Source organism: Pongo abelii, chromosome 1 (assembly GCF_028885655.2).
Source record: "Pongo abelii isolate AG06213 chromosome 1, NHGRI_mPonAbe1-v2.0_pri, whole genome shotgun sequence".
In the NCBI taxonomy this organism is placed as follows: Eukaryota; Metazoa; Chordata; class Mammalia; order Primates; family Hominidae; genus Pongo; species Pongo abelii.
Window position 1 is genome coordinate 93,528,702 of NC_071985.2, and position 19,791 is coordinate 93,548,492.

General features: G+C 41.5%; 1 protein-coding gene across 14 annotated transcripts in view; it reads left to right on the plus strand.

Annotated features, from left to right (window-relative positions):
* The first annotated feature begins 12,447 nt into the window (after positions 1-12,447).
* The window catches only part of ARHGEF11 (Rho guanine nucleotide exchange factor 11), a 115,973-nt gene continuing 108,629 nt past the window's right edge, over positions 12,448-19,791 (plus strand). For 6 of the 14 annotated variants that reach the window (XM_054550965.2, XM_054550967.2, XM_009242794.4 and 3 more), the window contains exon 1: positions 13,548-15,003. In XM_054550965.2, the coding sequence (XP_054406940.1) occupies positions 14,972-15,003 (32 nt within the window). In that variant the 5' untranslated portion in view covers positions 13,548-14,971. Of the gene's footprint in view, positions 12,954-13,545; positions 15,004-19,791 lie in introns of those variants that run through there. The other 8 variants (XM_054550930.2, XM_054550940.2, XM_054550963.2 and 5 more) reach the window with 4 other exon arrangements.

Here is a 19,791-nt window from a genome sequence, read left to right on the forward strand (position 1 = left end):
ACTTAAGGCATATTCATGTAATGTGCTTTTTTTTTTGCCAGCTTTTCTAAGCAAATAGACTGTCTGAATTAGTCACAAGGATAATTTTGTGAAAATTCATGTTTAAGTAGCAAGTACCCTTCCTTTTCTTATATTTTTTTAAGGTATTACTTTATCTTCTTCTAACTGGTGCAGTCACTTAATGTTTTCATTAATCTTCTACCTGGAGAGTGAAATACTGATATTTCTAGAAAAAAATTTTACTCCTTTGATTATTTGAAATGCTGATTAAAATGTCCCTCCCATAGTAAAACTTGTAAATAAGGAACTATATCATATTCAGTAGCTGTGTTCTGTTCCATCTTTTTTTTTTTTTTTTTTTTTTTTTTTTTTTTTTTGAGATGGAGTTTTGCTTGTTGCCCAGGCTGGAGTGCAGTGGCACGCAATCTTGGTTCACTGCAACCTCCGGCCTCCCGGGTTCAAGTGATTCTCCTGCCTCAGCCTCCCGAGTAGCTGGGACTACAGGTGTGCAACACCACACCTGGCTAATTTTTTTGTATTTTTAGTAGAGATGGGGTTTCACCATGTTGGCCAGGCTGGTCTCAAACTCCTGACCTCAAATGATCCACCCGCCTTGGCCTCCCAAAGTGCTGGGATCACAGGTGCAAGCCACCGTACCCGGCCCATCTTTTTTTTTTTTTTTTTTTTTTTTTTTTTTAAGATGTTAATAAACTTCATACCTTTCTGGAAAAAAAAATTCAGCAAAGTTACAGGACATAAACACACAAAAATCAGTTGTGTTTATACACACTAGTAGTGAAGAATTTCAAAATAAAATTAAGAAAACTATTCTATTTTTCAGAGAATCAGAAAGAATAAAATACTTAGGAGTGAATTTAATCTAGGAGGTAAAAGACTTATACACTAAAAACTACAAAACATTGCTTAGGGAAATTAAGGATGACCTAGACAAATGGAACGACATCCCATGTCTATGGGTTAGAAGACAATATTGTTAAGGTGCCAATACTATCCAAAGCAATCTACAGAATCAATGCAGTCCCTACCAAAATCTCAAGGGAGTTTGTTTGTTTCAGGGTTTTTGGTGGACATAGAAAAACTTATCATAAAATTATTTGGAATTTCAAGGGATCCCAAATAGCCAAAACAATCTCAAAAAAGAACAAAGATGACTCAAACTTCTCAATTTCAAAACTTACTACAAAGCAACAGTAGTACTGGCATATAGACATATAGACCAATAGAATAGAATAGAGACCCAAGAAATAAACCCTCATATATATGCTCAATTGATGTTTGACAAGCATGTCAAGACCATTCACTGAGGAAAGGCAATCTTTTAAACAAATGGGGCTGGGAAAAATAGATATTCACATGCAAAAGAAAGAAGTTAGACAAAATCTCACAACTTTTCATGATAAAACCCTTACCTTACACCATATATAAAAATTAGATAAAATGAATCAAAAAACTAAGTTTAAGAGGCAAAACTATAAAACTTATAGAAGAAAACAGACAGGAATATCTTCATGACTTTGGATTTGGCAATGGTTTCTTACATATGATAATAAAAGCACAGGCAATGAAAGAAAAAATAGATAAATTGAGCTTAATCAAAATTAAACACCTCAATGCATCAAATGACACTCACAAGTGAAAAGCCAACACACAGAATGGGAGGCAACATTTGAAAATCATATATCTGATGGAATTATATCCGGAATAAATAAAGAACAACTCGTCGACAACAAAACAATCCAATTCGAAAATGGGCAAAGTTTCTCCAGAGAAGATATACAAATGGCCAGTGAGCACATGAAAAGATATTCAACATCATTTGTCATAAGGGAAATGCAAATCAAAACCACAATGAGATACCACTTCACACTCAAAACAAGGGAAAACAAGTGTCCTTGGCAAGGATGTGGAAAAATTTGCACCCTTGTGTGTGGATAATGGGACTGTACAATGGTGCAGCCACTGTGGAAAGCAGTTTGGTAGCGTCTCAAAAAGTTAAACATAACTGGGCACGGTGGCTCCCACTTGTAATCCCAGCACATTGGGAAGCTGAGGTGAGAAGGTCACTTGAGCCTAGGAATTCGAGACCAGCCTGGGCAACATAGTGAGACCCCATCTCTACAAAAAATTTAAAAATTAGCCGAACATGGTGGCACACACCTGTAGTCCCAGCTACTTGGGAGGCTGATGTGGGAGGATTGCTTGAGCCCAGGTCAAGGCTGCAGTAGCCTAGGTAATGTCACTGCACTCCAGCCTGGGTGACAAAGTGAGACCCTGTCTCAAAAAAAAAAAAAAGTTAAACATAGAACTACCATATAATCCACCACATAATCCAGCAATTCTCTTCCTAGGTATGCATCCAAGAAAATTGAAAAAAGAGACAACCATGTACTTGCACAATAGCCAAAATGTGGAAACAACCCAAGTGCCCATCAACAGATGAATGGATAAACAAAATGTGGAATAATTAATATACACACGGTGAAATACTATTCAGTTATACAAAGTAATGAAATTCTGATGTATGCTACAACATGGATAAAACTTATTTTATCCACCTGAGGTCAGGAAAATATTATGCTAAGTGAAATAAGCCAGATACAAAAGGACAAATATTATATGATTCCACTTATATGAGATGTTTAGAATTGGCAATTCATAGCAACAGAAAGTAGATTAGAGGTACCGGGGGCTACAAGAAAGGGGAAATGGGGAATTATTGCTTAATGAGTACAGACTTTCTGTTTGGGAAAATGAAAAAAGTTCTGGAAAAAGATAGCATAATGATTACACAATATTGTGAATATGCTTAATGCCACTGAATTGCACATTTAAAAATGGTTAAAATTATAAATCTGTTTTATATATAGATACACATATATGTTATATATATAAATATATGTTTTATATATATATAACACATATAACATATATTTTACTACAGTAAAATACACTCAATCCAAAAGAAGGAAGAAAAAACGGAAGAAAGAACAGATGGACAAAGAGAAATATAATAGCAAAATGGTAGATTGAAACCGAAACCAAAACAATAATCACATTGATTGTAAATATACTAAACAACTCAATTAGAAGGCAGAGATTGTCAGACTGGGGGCATGGGGAAAGCACATAACTATGTGCTGCCTACTAAAAACCCACTATATTAGTCCATTTTCACACTGCTATAAAGAACCACCTGAGACTAGGTCATTTATAAAGAAAAGTTTAATTGAGTCGCAGTTCCTCAGGCTTAACAAAAAGCATGACTAGGAGGCCTTAGGAAACTTACAGTCATGGCAGAAGGCAAAGGGGAAGCAAGCATGTCTAACCATGGTGGAGCAGAAGAGAGAGAGACAGCGAGGCAGGAACTGCCACACACTTTTAAACCATCAGATCTCATGAGAACTCACTCACTATCATGAGAACAGCAAGGGGGAAATCATCCCCCAAGATTCAGTCACCTGTCACCAGGCCCCTCACCCGACATGTGGGGATTACAATTCAAGATGAGATTTGGGTTTGGGTGGCGACACAGAGCCAAACCATATCGTCCACTTTATCAATAGTTCCCTTGCATCAGAAGAGAAAAAAGAAATAAATAAACCCACTTTAAATGTAAAGACACAAATTAGTTACAAGTAAGAGTGGAAAAAGATATACTATGCTAACTCTAATTTTAAGAAAGTTGGAGTGGGGCCGGATGTGGTGGCTCACGCCTGTAATCCCAGCACTTTGGGAGGCTGAGGTAGGCAGATCACTTGAGGTCAGGAGTTTGAGACCAGCCTGGGCAACATGGTGAAACCCCATCTCTACTAAAAAATACAAATATTAGCCAGGTGTGGTGGTGCATGCCTGTAATCCCAGTTAGTTGAGAGGCTGAGGCAGGAGAATTGCTTGAACCTAGGAGGCAGCAGTTGCAGGGAGCCAAGATCATGCCACTGCATTCCAGCCTGGGCAACAGAGGGAGACTCCGTCTCAAAAAAATAAATGGCCAGGAGTGGTTGCTCGTATCTGTAACCCCAGCACTTTGGGAGGCGAGGCAGGCGGATCACCTGAAGTCAGGAGTTTGACACCAGCCTGGCCAACATGGTGGAACCCGGTCTCTACTAAAAATACAAAAATTAGCCAGGTGTGGTGACATATGCCTGTAATCCCAGCTACTCAGGAGGCTGAGGCAGGAGAATTGCTTGAACCCGGGAGGCAGAGGTTGCAGTGAGCCGGTATCACACCACTGTACTCCAGCCTGGGCGACAGAGCGAGACTCCATCCCAAAAATAAATAAATAAATAAATAAATAGATAAATAAAGTTGGAGTGGCTTTATTAATATCAGAGAGTACATTTCAGAGCAAAGAATATTATCAGGGCTAAGGAGAGTCATTTCATAATGATATAGGAGTCAATTCATGAAGAAGATGTAATAATCCTAACCATGTAGGCACCTATTAACATAGCTTAAAAATACATGCAACAAAAATGGATAGAACTGAAAGAAGAATAGACAAATCCATAATTATAGTTAAATAGCTCATTCTCTCTCTTTCTCTCTCTGTCTCTCTCTCTCTGTCTCTGTCTCTCTCTCTCTCTCTCACCCTCTAATTCATCAAACAGAGAGAAAAATCAGTAAGGCCATAAAGGCTTTACTACTAACCAAACTGTCCTGACATTTATTAGAGCACTCCACCCAACAGTAGAAGAATGCATGGAATATTTACCAAGATAGACCAGATTCGGTGCCATAAAACAAGTCTCAATAAATTTAAAAGGATTCAAGTCATACAAAGTATGTTCTCTAACCACAATATAATTAACTTAGCAATTAATAACAGAAAAATACCTGGAAAAGTCCCCAAATGTTTAAAAACTAAGTAATTCACTTCTAAATAATCCATGAGGTCTTTTTTATCTTTCTTTCTTTTTTCTTTTCTTAAAATAGAGACAGTCTTGTTATGTTGGCCAGGTTGTTCTTGAACTCCTAGCCTCAAGCAATCCTCCTGCCTTGGCCTCCCAAAGTGCTAGGATTACAGATGTAAGCCACTGCACCTGGCCCATGAGTTTAAACTGAATGAAAATGAACACAGAACATAGCAAAACTTGTGGGATGTAGGTAAGACAGTACTTAGAGAGATAGTTTTAATGTAAAAGTGTCTATATTAGAAAAAAACTCAAATCAATAACCTCAGCTTTAACCTTAAGAAACTAGGGGAAAAAAAGCAAAATGAAACCCAAAGTAAGCAGAAGAAGGGAAAAAATAAAGACCAGTGCAGAAATTAATGAAACAGAGAAAATTAGGAAAAAAATCAATGAAACCAAAAGTTACTTGAGAAGATCAATACAATTTATAAACCTGTAGTCAGACTAGGGAAAAAATTACAAATATCAGGAATAAAGGAAGAGATCAGATTTTATACACATTAACAACATAGTAAAGGAATATTATAAACAGCTGTATACTGAGATATTCAACAACTTAGATGAAATGGACAAATTCTTTGCAAGACTGAATCTATCAAAGCTCTCTCAAGACAAAATAGATAACACAAACAGACTTATTTCTTATATCTATTATATTCTTATATCTATTAAGAAGATCGAAATTTTAGTTAAAACTTTCCTATGCAAAGGAAACTCCAGATCCAAATGGTTTCACTGGGGTATTCTACGAAACATTTAAAGAAGTAATAATGCCAATTCCACACAAAGTCTTCTAGAACATTGAAGAAGAGATAATTCTTCCCAACTCATTCTATGAGGCCAGCATTATTCTGAAACTAGACAAAAACATTATAAGAAAAGAAAAGCGGCTGGGTGTGGTGGCTCACGCCTGTAATTCCAACACTTTGGGAGGTCGAGGTTGGTGGATCACCTGAGGTCAGGAGTTCGAGACCAGACTAGCCAATATGGTGAAACCCCATCTCTACTAAAAACACAAAAATTAGCCAGGCATGGTTGCACGCGCCTGTAATCCCAGCTACTTGAGAGGCTGGGGCAGGAGAATTGCTTGAACCCAGGAGGTGGAGGTTGTGGTGAACTGAGATCACACCCCTGCACTCCAGCCTGGGCTACAGACTAGTATCTATCATGAGTATCATGAGCACATATGCAAAATCCTTACCAAATTTTTAGCAAATCAAATCCAACAATGTATAATAAGATTAATACATTATGACCAGGTAGAATTTATCCCAGAAATTCAGCCTGGTTCAACACTGAAAATTCACCATATCAACCGGCTAAAGAAGAAAAACCATATAATCGTGTCAACTAATGCAGAACAAAGAATTTGATAAAATACACCTATTCTTTTTTTAGAAAAAACAAATGTTGTTGTGTATATTTGAGTTTTATAACATGATGTTATGGGATACATATTGAGAGTAAAATGATTACTATAGTGAAAGAAGTTACCATATTAATCATCTCACATACTTTTTTTGTATGACAAGAGTAGCTAAAATCTACTTATTTAACAAAATTTCCTATGTAGTCCTCATGTTGTACATTAAAACACAACTATTCTTTGAAAGCTCCCAGCACACTAGGAACAAGAGAAAACTTCCACAACCTGATATAAAGAATCTAAGAAAAACCTACAGATAATATCATATTTAATTGTGAAAAAACAATTGCTTTCCCCCTAAGATGAGAAACAAGGCAGGGATGTCTTATCTTAGTAGTTCTATTAACATTGCATTAGATGTTCTAGCTAGTGCAATAAGACAAAAAAAAGAAATAAAGTGAGTGCAGATTAGAAAGAAAGGAATAAAACTGTTATTATTCTCAGATAACATAACCATCTACTCAGAAAATTTGATGGAATTTACAAAATATCCACTAGAACTAATAAATAGGTTTACAAGATTGCAAGATACAAGATCAATATACAAAAATAACTGTGTTTCTATGTACCAGTAGTAAGTAATCAGAAATTGAAATGTGAAAAATGCCATTCAGCAATAAATAAAAGCAACAACACAGATGAATCTGAAAATAATTATGCTGAGTACAAGTCATTAAAAAAGATACACACTATATGATTTAATTTATATAAAATTCTAGAAGATGGAAGCTAATCTATAGAAACAACAACTATATCTGTGATTGCCTGGGGACCAGAATAGGGAAGGGTGTCCAGTGGGAAGGGTTGGGAAGAAATAATCAGAAAGAAGCAACAGTAAAACTCTTCAGCATAATGTTCATTATCTTGATTGTGCTGACAGTTTCATGTGTGTGTGTCAAAACTTATCAAACTATACATTCTAAATATGTATAATTTATTGCATGTCAATAAATTTCTTTTAATTTTTAAAAGGATATTTTTCAGTTTTGTTTGTTCGTTTTGTTTTTGAGACAGGGTCTCACTGTGTCGCTCAGGTAGGAGTGCAGTGCCATGATCACAGCCCACTGCAGTCTTGATCCCCTGAGCTCAAGCGATCCTCCTGGCCTCAGCCTCTAGAGTAGCTGGAACTACAGGTATGCACCACCACGCCCAGCTAATCTTTTTGATTTTTAGTTGAGATGAGGTCTTGCTATATAGCCCAGGCTGGTCTCAAACTCCGGAACTCAAGCAATCCTCCTGTCTTGACCTCACAATAGTTTTCAGTTTTAAAAGCAGGATTTGGGCAGTTTTTTATTATCTTCCCCTTGGCATCTCACCTTTTTTGTTTCTCACATTTGATCCTAGGAACTTTGTCTTATCTGGAAGAAAACACACACACACACACACACACACACACACACACACACACACACACAACACATCCAACTTCCCAAAATATTAGCCTTCGGTCTAAAATTGGTTCTCATTCACACATTTTTTTCTTTACAATTTATCTTGGCACCTTCTCTGTTATTCAATTTGTCTCAGCTACTTGGAGTGTGATGGGAGAGCCTGGTTTCTAAGGTAACCACAGACAGGAAGGTAGTAAGCTGGGGAGGCTGAAGGGCACACCTGGAAGGTGACCCTGCAAACAATGCAGACCTCTCACTTCGAGTAAAGGTGAGAAGCTCCTTCTCCAATAAATTCCCTGAGATCCTCAAGAGAGATGAGGGCCAAATCTCTGGGGGAAAAAACTCAAGGGACATTGAGAGGGAAGACAAAGAACTAAGAGAAAAATTGCTGGTCCACTGCCCCATGGGAAAAAGAACTCTCTGGGGGGTTGAGGAGTTAAACCAATGGACTCTGCTTCTAGCTCCACCCTCCCCAGTTTCTCCTCAAAAAGCTCTGCACCTCTCCCATCTTTCTGAGAAGGTTCTGCCAAATTCATCATTCTTTGGCTTTATCACTTTCCCCCCAGGGCCTGGCATGGTGCCTGTGACAAGGAGGCAGCACAGGTAATAAAAGGAAAGCCAGCCACAGACCCTGGAGCCAGACTGCCTGGGTTCCAGCTATGTGACTCTGGGCAAGTTATTCTCCCTCTCCGGGCCTCTGCTTCCCCATCTGAAAACAAGGTTGATATTATAAAAGTACCTACTTCAAGAGGTTGCTGAGAAAATCGAGTAGTTAATTCTTGTAGTTTGCTTGGAACAGTATTTACATAGCAAGCACTATATATGTTTTGGGTATGATTATAACTTGCCCAGAGTCACATAGCTGGAACCCAGGCAGTCTGGCTCCAGGGTCTGTGGTTGGCTTTCCTTTTATTACCTGTGCTGCCTCCTTGTCACAGGCACCATGCCAGGCCCTGGGGGGAAAGTGATAAAGCCAAAGAATGATGAATTTGGCAGAACCTTCTCAGAAAGATGGGAGAGGTGCAGAGCTTTTTGAGGATACCTGATATTAAAATTTTATTGGGAATTCAACAGGTTAAATGAACATAATATTCTGAGTGACAATGAAATGACATCTGTAACAGAGATTTTAGGACTGGTTGTTCTGGCTACCCAGAAGTATTCTAGAGAAATCAAAATCAGCTAATGAAAAAACCACAGAATTTTCTCACCCTTAGGAGTAAGCAATATCTTAATTAAGCCTCTCACATCATCTTCCCAATTGATAAAGGTTTAAGAGGAGTGAAAGATCGTCAATGAAACAATGGCACTACGTCTCCAGTGGTGATTTTATTTTGCCAGGTCTGTCCCTTAACAGCACCTCAGAAGGAGAATGACAGCAACCCGGAGTTCATCTCTTTAAAAAAAAAAACCAGTCTGGGATGGTGATGACTGCTCATGGATGAGAAGTTGCTTCTCTAGAATTCACATCGTGAACCATTCAAGGTTTTTCACCACTGCTCTCTGTCAGCTATTCAATCAAGCATTGAGTTTCTAGAATCTCTCCCACAAATAAAAGCTGACCATACCCACCTACTCACCTTTTTCTTTGCTTCTCACTACTTAAAGATAATCAGGTATGAATTCTAGCCTCAATCTATCAATTAATGGGATTTCATGCAAATCACCTAAAACTTCTCTGTGCCATAGTTTCCTTAACTTTAATGTAAATAGACATAACAACTAGTGCCCTACCTATTCCCCAGGATGTTGGGCAGAGAAAAGGATTCATCTATTGATAGAGTTCTGTGGAAAAAAAGTTCAAAGGACTACATTCATTTAAGGCAGAGGTGTCTAATCTTTTGGCTTCCCTGGGCCACACTGGAAGAAGAATTGTCTTGGGTCACGTGTAAAATACACTAACACTAACAATAGCTAATGAGCTTTAAAAAAATCTCGTAATGTTTTAAAAAAGTTTATGAATTTGTGTTGGGCTGCATTCAAAGTTGTCCTCGGCCACATGTGGCCTGCGGGCCCCAGGCTGGACAAGGTTGTTTTAAGGTATTGCTCCCTAAGATTTATCCTGATTTTCCTGCCCAGCACTCTATAGCTTACAGAGCCCAGGCTTGTTCATATTAAATCCTTACAAACTGCAGATGGCAGTTCACAAAGTTATCTAGTTCTCTGGACTCCTAGTCTAGTGCTCTTTCCATTGATCACCAGCTGCCTCCAGATGCCTACAACCCAGTCTGTCTAGGACACAATCTAATCTATTTTGTTTTTTAACCTGAGACTTGCAGTTTACTTAAATGGCCAACTAACTTCAGGGAACTCTGTCTTATTAAGCCACCCTCATAATCTTCAAAGTGGAGTGTTCAAGGAGATGCATGAGGAAAATGTTTAAGAATGCACACATGGCTGAGGCGGGTGGATCACGAGGTCAGGAGATCGAGACCATCATGGCTAAAACAGTGAAACTCCATCTCTACTAAAAATACAAAAAATTAGCCGGGCGTGGTGGCGGGCGCCTGTAGTCCCAGCTACTTGGGAGGCTGAGGCAGGAGAACGGTGTGAACCCGGGAGGTGGAGCTTGCAGTGAGCTGAGATTGTGCCACTGCACTCCAGTCTCGGCAACAGAGCGAGACTCGGTCTCAAAAAAAAAAAAGCATTCCTAATAGTATTTAATTATAGCAAAAATAATTAGGTTTTACTAATACTAATGACCTGGCATTCTCACTCAGTCACTATGTCAGAAGTCATCTGTCACACACAGTATATGAGGAGGTTCCAAGAACCAGAGGTAACATCACCATTGACATTCATTTTCTTCATAATGTATGCCATCCACCAGGCAAAAACAAGCCTGTTAACTGCTACAAACTTTACAATTCTTTGTAATGACAGAGAATGACCATGAAAATCTTTGCTGTGCAGATTGACAATCTCCTGGGGAAAGCCTAAAATGAAATACTGAACATGGAGGAGATGCACATTTTTATTTCAGTGTTCTATGATGAGAAATGGCTGTCAAGAGTATGCTACCTAGCACTTACTTGCAAAAACAAAAACAAACAACAACAAAAACGCCGCTTAATCTGTCCCTTCAAGCTGTCCCTTCAAGGTTAAGATGACAGTCTATCTATGAGCGAGGAAGTCACTGCTTTTCTAAAGAAACATATACTTTAGGAAAAAGTATTTTGAAGATGGATGACTGGAAATGGTTCCAACATTGTGATTTTTTTAATTACCAAAAACAATGGTTTCACCTGTCAAAACCTTTGCACTCTTTGAAAAATTAGGAAACAGAATTTGAAAACCTATTTTTTAAAGTTAAATGAAATTTCTTAATGGCTGGAACCCATTTGTTAAGAATATAAAAATGTAACACCTTCCAATAATTCAAGAAGTATTGACTTAAGATATAAATTTACTCGTTGAATTTCAATTAGAAGCCTTTGCATTGTTGATGAACGGGATTGGAAAATAAGTATCATGATTTAATAAATGCAATCAAGGGCATACTTATTCTGTTTGAATCTACCTATCTTTGGCAAGCATCTTTTCCAGTTATGACAGCAATTAACTTTCACCAAAAAGCATGATTTAAAAAATGTTCATTTTTAAATTTCAACCTTTTAATATTTCTACACTAGGCAATGTTGTATAAGATATGTAATAAAATATACGTAAATACTTGCTTTAAAAATATTACATATATTAAGAAAACATTATCATTATTATTATTATTTTGAGACGGAGTTTTGCTCGTCACCCAGGCTGGCGTGCTGTGGCGCAATCTCGGCTCATTGCAACCTCTGCCTCCCTTCAAGCGATTCTCCTGCCTCAACCTCCAGAGTAGCTGGGATTACAGGCGCTCCCCACCATACCCAGCTAATCTTTTGTATATTTAGTAGAGACGGGGTTTCACCATGTTGGCCAGGCTGGTCTCGAACTTCTGACTTGAGGTGATCCACTCGCCTCGGTCTCCCAAAGTGCTGGGATTACAGGCGTGAGCCACCGCGCCTGGCCAAGAAAACATTATTTTAAAATGTTTGGCAACCAGTGGTCTGTCACCACAGAGCAGTGTCCACATTTGAGAGCAACATTTTTGCGGATAGTATGGGAAAGAAAGACATAATTAAGTCAGCAACAATCTAGACTGTGCTTCAAACGCTGGGCAGATCACCTGTTTTCGGGAGTTCTGGCCTAGGGGTTGGTGAAGACAGGGTGAAGGAAGCAGGTTCTTTTATTTGCCAATCTAGACCTGATATACATTAGAGGGAAAGTTCCTGGTTCATAGTAGGTCTTCAATTGATGCTTATTCGTTTCTTTTTCCTCTTGCAATTTGCATATCTACCACTTCTAACACTGGTGAGGTTACTCCAGAGCTCACGAATGTGTACAGATAATTTACATATACATATCCACCCCCTCCCAGAACAATCCAGGTAGTGTGAAAGGAAGAGAACTTATGCAAACACCCCACTGCCTGCAGAGTATTTTACAATGGCATTTACCTAGGCAAGAAGGCAAAGTCCACTCCCCAATCCTAGTGAGAGTTTCCTTTTTATTTTAATAATTTTTTTTAAATTTTTTATTATTATTAGTTTTTTGAGACGGAGTCTCGCTCTGTTGCCCAGACTGGAGTGCAGTGGCGCAATCTCGGCTTACTGCAAGCTCCGCCTCCCGGGTTCAAGCGATTCTCGTGCCCCAGCCTACCGAGTAGCTGGGATTACAGGCACGCGCCACCACATACGGCTAGTTTTGTATTTTTAGTAGAGACGGGGTTTCACCATGTTGGCCCAGGATGGTCTCGAACTCCTGACCTCAGGCCCCGCCTCGGCCTTAATGATTTTTAATCATAACGCTCGGGACATTCTGACTAATGTCATGTTACTTGTAAAGATTTAGAAACTGTGATTCTATGAGAGGGGGTTATGAAAATAGAATTGCTCTGGAAAGGCTCTTCCATAGAGTTCAAAGACACTTTACACAGCCTGGTATTAAGATGCCCAAGCCAAGCCGAGAGGAAACAGCGAAGGGTCTTCCCCCTAAGTCGGTGGTATTAGAAGTGGGAAGGACCACAGAAACGGGAGGAAACAGTTAACAGAACTGACACCACGAAGGAGGCCGCAACAAATGTTTGAAAAATAAGATCAGAAGAGAGGTGGAGAGACGGTGAGCCATAGCTGCGGGCGCCGGGGTAATGCCGGTGGACGCAAAGAGGTAAACCTGCACCCGTGGGCAGGGGCACGGGGCGCGGGCACGGTGGCTGGGCGGGCAGGGGGTAGGAAACAAAGGTCGGCTCCCGAGCAGAAGTCAATAAGAGGGGGAAAAGCAGCCGAAGAAAAGCGGCGAAAACGCGGCAGGGGTGGCGGCGGCGGCTGGGACGGCGCGCGGTGCCTGGCGGGGTCAGGGCCGGGGTCGCCCGCGGGCCGGGCCGCGGCTGAGACGGGGACCCGCTAGGCCGCGCCGAGGGGCAGGGCCGGCGACTGAGGGGCCGCAGAGGGGACCGGCCAAGGAGCGACGGCAAAGGGTTGTGGGGGGCCGGGCGCGCAGGGAGGCCGGGACAGGAGCGGACCGGTCGGCAGGCGTCGCGGCCGCGGGAACCGAGGCAGGGAAAGGCGGTCAGCTTCCCGCCCCCGCCCCCGGCCGCCGCGGCGTGAGGGGAAAGGCCGGCGGGCGGCGGGCAGCGCAGCGAGAAGGAGGAGCCTGCGGCCCCGCCCCGCGGGAGCGAGGGAAGGAGAAAGGCTCGCAGGGAAGAAGGAGGGAGGGAAGGGGGGCGGCCGGCCGGGCCTGCGCCCGAGCGAGCGGCGAGCCGAGGGGGAAGGGGCCCGGAAGGAGGCGAGCGCGGCCGCGACGCCGGCAGTCGGACGCCCGCTCGTGCCGGCCTGCCGCAGCCGCCGCCGCCTTCCCTGTGCGCCGAGCCTGGCGTCCCGAGCGGCCGCGAAGGCCGGAACACTGCGGTCGGGCGCGGGGCGAGCGGCGCCGGGAGCCGGAGGCCCGGCCGGGCGTCCTGCGCGAGGCACTGCGGGCTCCTGCCTTAGAGATTAGGTGAGGGGCGGAAAGGGAGGCAAGGAGAGGCCGAGAGGAGAAAGGCGATCGGATTTTCCAGGAGGCTGGTGTGGAAGAAAAACCCACCTCGAACTCAAATCCACAATAATAATCCTAACGAATAATAAGGGAGCCGTCTTTCTGGCCGGGCGAGAGAGAGGGAGAGAGAAGGGGGAAAGGGAGGAAGCGAAATCTCCGTTTCATGGAGGCTGAGGCAAGAGAAAATTTCGGAGCCTGGATGTGGAGGAGCCCAACAGCAGAACTAACTCAGGAAATTGTCTTTCAGAAAAAGGCCGAACGTAGGCTGGGTCTGAGAATCAGGCTGGGGTAGGTGGAGGAGCCTGCAAGTTTAAAGGAAAAAGAAAAGGAGAGAATATTTTCAGAGATTATCTCTGGTTTGTTATCATTACTACCATCTTTTTTTTTTTTTTTTTTTTTTTTTTTGGTGCAATTGGCTCATTTAAGAATTTCAAAACATTTAATGTAAAAGCTTTTTTTTTTTAAGGAAGTCCATAAATTTTGGTTCCCAGGGTTGCACTGGACTTGGAAGGAGTGCTGTTGTGTACATACTATTGTATGGTTTTATTTATTTTTTTACTGTGCAAATCAGCTGGAAGATTTTTTCCAAGTGCCATTTCGGATTTATTAATCCTTTTTTTTTCCTTTCCTCAAAGATATTTGCTGTTGTCATATTAAGCATTGGAGACCTGAAAATTATTTTCCCCCTTTGAGCTAGAGGGTCTCTTGCCAACAGAAGGACAGCTGAGAAAACTGGATTTAAAGGATGGTTTTATCTGTACTTTGCAGTTAACAGTGATATTTTGAAGGCACATTTTTCTGTGATTCATTTTTTTAGCCCATAGTGCTAACCTTGAAGAGATTCGTGGCTGGGTTTTTGGTTTCTGAGAAGGTCGTAGTTTTTCCTCTTTTCCTTTTTTTTTTCTTTTTTCTTTTCTTTTTTTTTTTTTTAAAGCAGGGGAGGGGAAGAGGGGCTGAGAAAGGAAATCATGTTCACTGGTAGAAGTAGAGTGGAGCATCAGTTACCAGGGTCCTGAGAGCTGGAGGAGAAAGGATTCTATCTTCAAGTTGGGAGGCCCTCCTCTCACCTTGCTCAAAAATTGCAAGCGATTCAATCCTGATCAAGACATCAAAGCTACAGGATTCTGGAACCGTGGAGACACCGAGAAACCATGAGTGTAAGGTTACCCCAGAGCATAGACAGGTAGGTTTGCTAATAATTTGATTTTTCAACATTGACTAAAGGAAAGACTGGGAGGGGTGGTGTTGCATTTTAATAAATGGTTGAGAATAGGGGTCTGGGTGGGCTATGGGAATTGGTGGGCGAGGAGCATTAGTCTCTGGGGACTGTCAGCCTCTGTGGTTATGTGCTCTCTGTGTGTCTATGTTAAAAACATAGCTCTTGATTCAGCGTCTTTTGAATATAAGCAATAAACAGTGAAGCCAGGAGAGGGGAAGGAGGAGGATGTGTTTCCAGTGGCTTTTGACTTTTGCCAGGGTAGAGGCTGAATTTGAGTCCCCCCAACTTGCCAGCCTCAGGTGGGGGCAAGCCAGTCTTGTGAGCTCCTAGGGGTGCACTAGGGGGACTGGCTTTAGGTGTTGGAGCTGCTGGGAGAAGGGCCCTGGCAGGGGCGTGGGCCTCCACCAGGCTGGTTGGTATGGAATGGTGGGGCTTGGTGACGGGGTGGATCCCATTTCTAGAAATGAAGAGGATGTTCTTGGCCTGAATGATGGGACAGAAACATCCTTTGCACCCATGCAGGTCTGGATTTTTACCAGTAGCTGACATGGTCCCAAAATGCATAGATCACATTAGAGTTTCCTCTCCTCCAAGCTTAGAGTTTAAATTGAGACCTGCCAACCGGCTGATGCTCTAGGTTTAATCTTCCAAGCTGTTCTTAATAAGCTTGACTCTGCAAAATGGGCCTTCCCTCTGCCTGGAGCCAGAAGAAATTGTTTTGGGCTCGTAGGCCTGCGGGGCTGCAGCACTGGCCCTCAGAGTCTGAACACATGACACCCCTTCCCCCAAAAGTCTGCCCAGCCACCTCTATCACTGGTAATGTTACTGTGTGGTTGCAATTCTTACCTCCAAATGATTGGTACAACTTCGTAAGGTGTCTGCCTTTTCCTTCCCTCCCCTACCCCTCCTCAACCCTTCTCTCCATGAGAACCTTGCTTGGGGGGTGTGTTTTGTGGGCACTGTACACATCCTAACTGGATAGATGGGTGGTTGAAGGACTGAACAAGCAAATGAAAGGACTGGGCTTGGAAAAAAATATTACTGGAGAGATAGGGAAGAATATTTGCAAGGGAGCAATTGCTCCCTCCATGCCCAGTCCACCTTCGGTTATCCATGCTAATAATAATTTCCTTTTGGCTGTGGAATGTGGCCTAAAATGCATATAATCTCTCTCTCCCAAGCACTAATCTCTGTGTTGCCTCAGAGTCCCATTTAGATTAGTTCAGCAATCCCTAGATGGGAACTGACTTGGCAGTGGAGAAGAGAAGGCAGACAGCCACGAAAGATATATGGCCAGTTCAGACCTCCCTCCTCCTTTCTGTTGGCCTCTCTGCAGTTTGACCCTTGGAAAGGGAGAACTGAGGTGTGTCAAGGTGAGGAATTGGAATGGTTTACATGGCTGCCCTTCTTCCCTTTTCATCCTCTTGGAGTTTGCGAATTAGTGCACTTGCCTTTTTAAGATTTGGATGGTGAACTCTTTCTGGTAAATGCAGGGATTTGAGAAGATGGGAACCCAAGTTTTGGGGGCATGCAAGAAGGAGGAGGCGGTGAGGGTTCCTGGATTGATGTGAGACACTTCTGGGGGTTTGGATATCCTCATAGATAAAAATCTCAGGATTTGCCCAGCACATTACAGTTTCCTAAGTGCTTTCGTAGAACATATCTCATTTGAATCTCACAGTGGTTCTGTGTGAGGTAGACAAAAGCATCAGAGGTTATTATTCATGTTTCACAGAAGGGGAAACTGAGGCTCAGAGAGGCTACCTGGCTTGCCCAGTGCCATCTTGCCTGGCTAGTGGCAGAATCTGGACTCAAAGACTCAAACACAGGTCTTCTGAGTCTGAATCTGTGGCTCTTTCATTGCCCCATCACGTCTAACTAGGCTTCTATACTGGTCCTGTAGAATGTGTGGGGCACCGTTTTCTTCTTTCTCTTTGGTAGTAGGGTAAAGTGCCCATCAGCAGTCAAGGTCTTCCCTTCTACTTTTCTGTCTTGGGGCTCCTACCTTGGGGGTTCAATCTTGGGGCTCATACCTGTAAGTCCTATAGTTAAAGCACTATTTTCTCTTATAAGATAGTGCAGCTTTGCAGGGTAAGGGTATTCCTCACCTCCACCCTGCCTGATTCTCTTCCCCATTAAGAGTGATAGGACTCAGATCCCCTTCAGACATCCCCAGCTAGCTGCATTGAATCTTACTCCCTTAACTGTAGGCTTATTCAGTTGGAACTTTGGGCAACATCAGCCTCAAGACTCTATGGATTTTAAATAATTTACAGTCTTAAATCACACTGAAAGGAATAAAATGCTGCAGATTATGGAGTCTAGTATTGTTTCAGTTTATCAGTTTGCTGTGTAGAGAGCCTAGTGTAAGGTGCTGTAAGAGAGTTTTAGAAAATTAAGGTGTACAGTTCTTGCTCACAGAGAGAGCATGCAACTAGGGGACTGGGAAACATGTAAGACTCTTGAAGACCACATAAAGCAACACCAGACTGTAAGCCCCTCACAAGCAGGGACAGTTTGGTTTGCCTGTATGAAATCCTGTGTGCCTAGCTTAGTGTCTTGCATGAGGTGAGTACTCAAGAAATGTTTGACAAATGAATGTTAGAGTGAATGAACAGATCAGCAAGTATAAATTCTTTCATTGCAGGTTGTTTCAACATTCACGTGTTAATTTCAAATGTAGTCAAATGAGGTCAATTAGAGAAGATTTCCTAGGTAATGTGTATTTTCTAGAAAATACATGACATAATAAAGGACCGTGTATTTGGAAAGAGATTGTAGCTGAGAGTAAGAAAACTTTGGAATATTTACTTGGCAGTTTTTAATCTCCTGTAGCACCCTGTTCAAGAGTGACTCCTGGGTCCATAGAAAGCATAAAGTATTTGCAACTATTCTTTATCTTTCAGTGTTAATCAGTTATTACTGAAAGATGGGCTGAAGTGTAAGCTGTTCATGTCCCTTTCAGTTTTTGTCCATGAGCAACTTACTGCCCATTAATATATATTCCTTCCAAGAGTTTCTAAAAATGTGTTTGCTATTGCAAACAGAGATAATGATACTGAATTATTTTTACAGGAGTGGTCATGAGTTTTGCTAAGCCATCTATATCCGTTAGCCTGGTTCCCCCATGGCAAATGTTTTTGAGATGGACAGGTGGGTTAGAGGTTTGCATCCATGAAACATCTTTCCTCTTCTCAAAGTTAGTTCATGTGAGGATCAAACCAAAGTACTTTAAGCCGAGAGTTTGTGATGTGAGTCCTGGCTTTCCCTTTAACTATGTGACCTTGGGAAAGTCACATTCCTCCTCTGGCTTCCACATGTAAAGCAGTAGTAGTTCATTTCTATAAAGTACAATCCAGTTCTCAAACATTTTTATATGGTGTGTCATTTGAGGATTGTAATGTTTGTTTCATCTCTCTCACAGGCCTATTGAAAGGAGCAAATCAAATGAGATAATGTTTTCAAATTGTTTTCTAAACTGTAAACTCTATATAAATTATAGATGGTAAATTCACAGATTTGATTTAGCTTCGTGCACAACTTTCTGAGCTAAGTAGCCCAAAACAAAATAAGGTGACTGAAATCTTTATATCATTTTGAAGAATTTAAGCAGAGTGAACTGGCTTTATTGTTGTAGAAGTGCATGGGGTCAGGAGGAAGGAGTATTTTTCCAATAGATAGGGTACTAGAAGAATGTGAGAAGAGAAGTGTTGCTGAATCTCCTTCCCAGAAACTCTGATGAATGAGAGAGACTTCATCTACCTTGGCTCACCTTAAATGTCTGTTAGTGATGGGGATAGAAAGGATTTGTTCTGTGATCTCCAGCCATTCCTTGTCTTAAAAGCATATGACTTTCCTAATTCAAAATAAATCCAGACCCAGCAACTGTTCTCTGTCAGGGGTCTCTTCGCACCTTGGCTTCTGGTCTTTACTGACCCCTGGGACCAAGAAGTCCCCAGACATTTAGCTGAGTTTCTACCTAGATTAGAAGGTTGGCCTCCCAGAATGGAGACAGGGATCCAGAGCTACGTATGGTAAGTCCCTGAAATGCTGAGTCTTTTCCAAAATGTACCCTTGTTCCCATCTAGGGGTGTGAGATGAGAGACACAATGGATTTGCAGCTGAAACATTTGGCAATTAATCACCATTATGAGAAGGAGCAGACTAAGCTTAACTTCAGATACTCAAAAACATTTCTGAAAGAGCGCCCTTTTATTAATGTATTTGTTTAGATTTTTTAATAGACAAGAAATAAGAAAAATTAAATGACAATACGAGTTCATCAAAAATAAAAAGATTTTGTGAACGGCACATAGCTAATCCCCTAGTTAGTATAAAGGTAAAGGAGTTCTGGAAGCTCACAGCCTCTGTGGAATGGAGTTTAGAAACTCTAGTTTGTATAGTGTTTCTTGCTGCTTTAAAGTTCTGATAATCTGTTGTTTGTGAAAAGGCTTTGTTAACTGTTGAGTTCTATAAACATAAGAGGAGTTATTTTAATCTATATTGACTGAATCAGTTTCACCTCTTCATAGTGGCATTGCCTTTAAAAATTCATTTTATTGGTTTATTATTTTTTAAGCTTAACTCAAAGATATATCACGTGGCTTGGAAACTCTTTTTGCTGTGGGTTGTGGTGTTCCTTCTTTTGTCAATCACTATATTGATAAAAGACCCAAGCATACACCTGCTAGTGGCATGAAAGATCACTCCTTTGCCCCATGGGGTAAACCATACTGAAGAAGTTGCTGATCC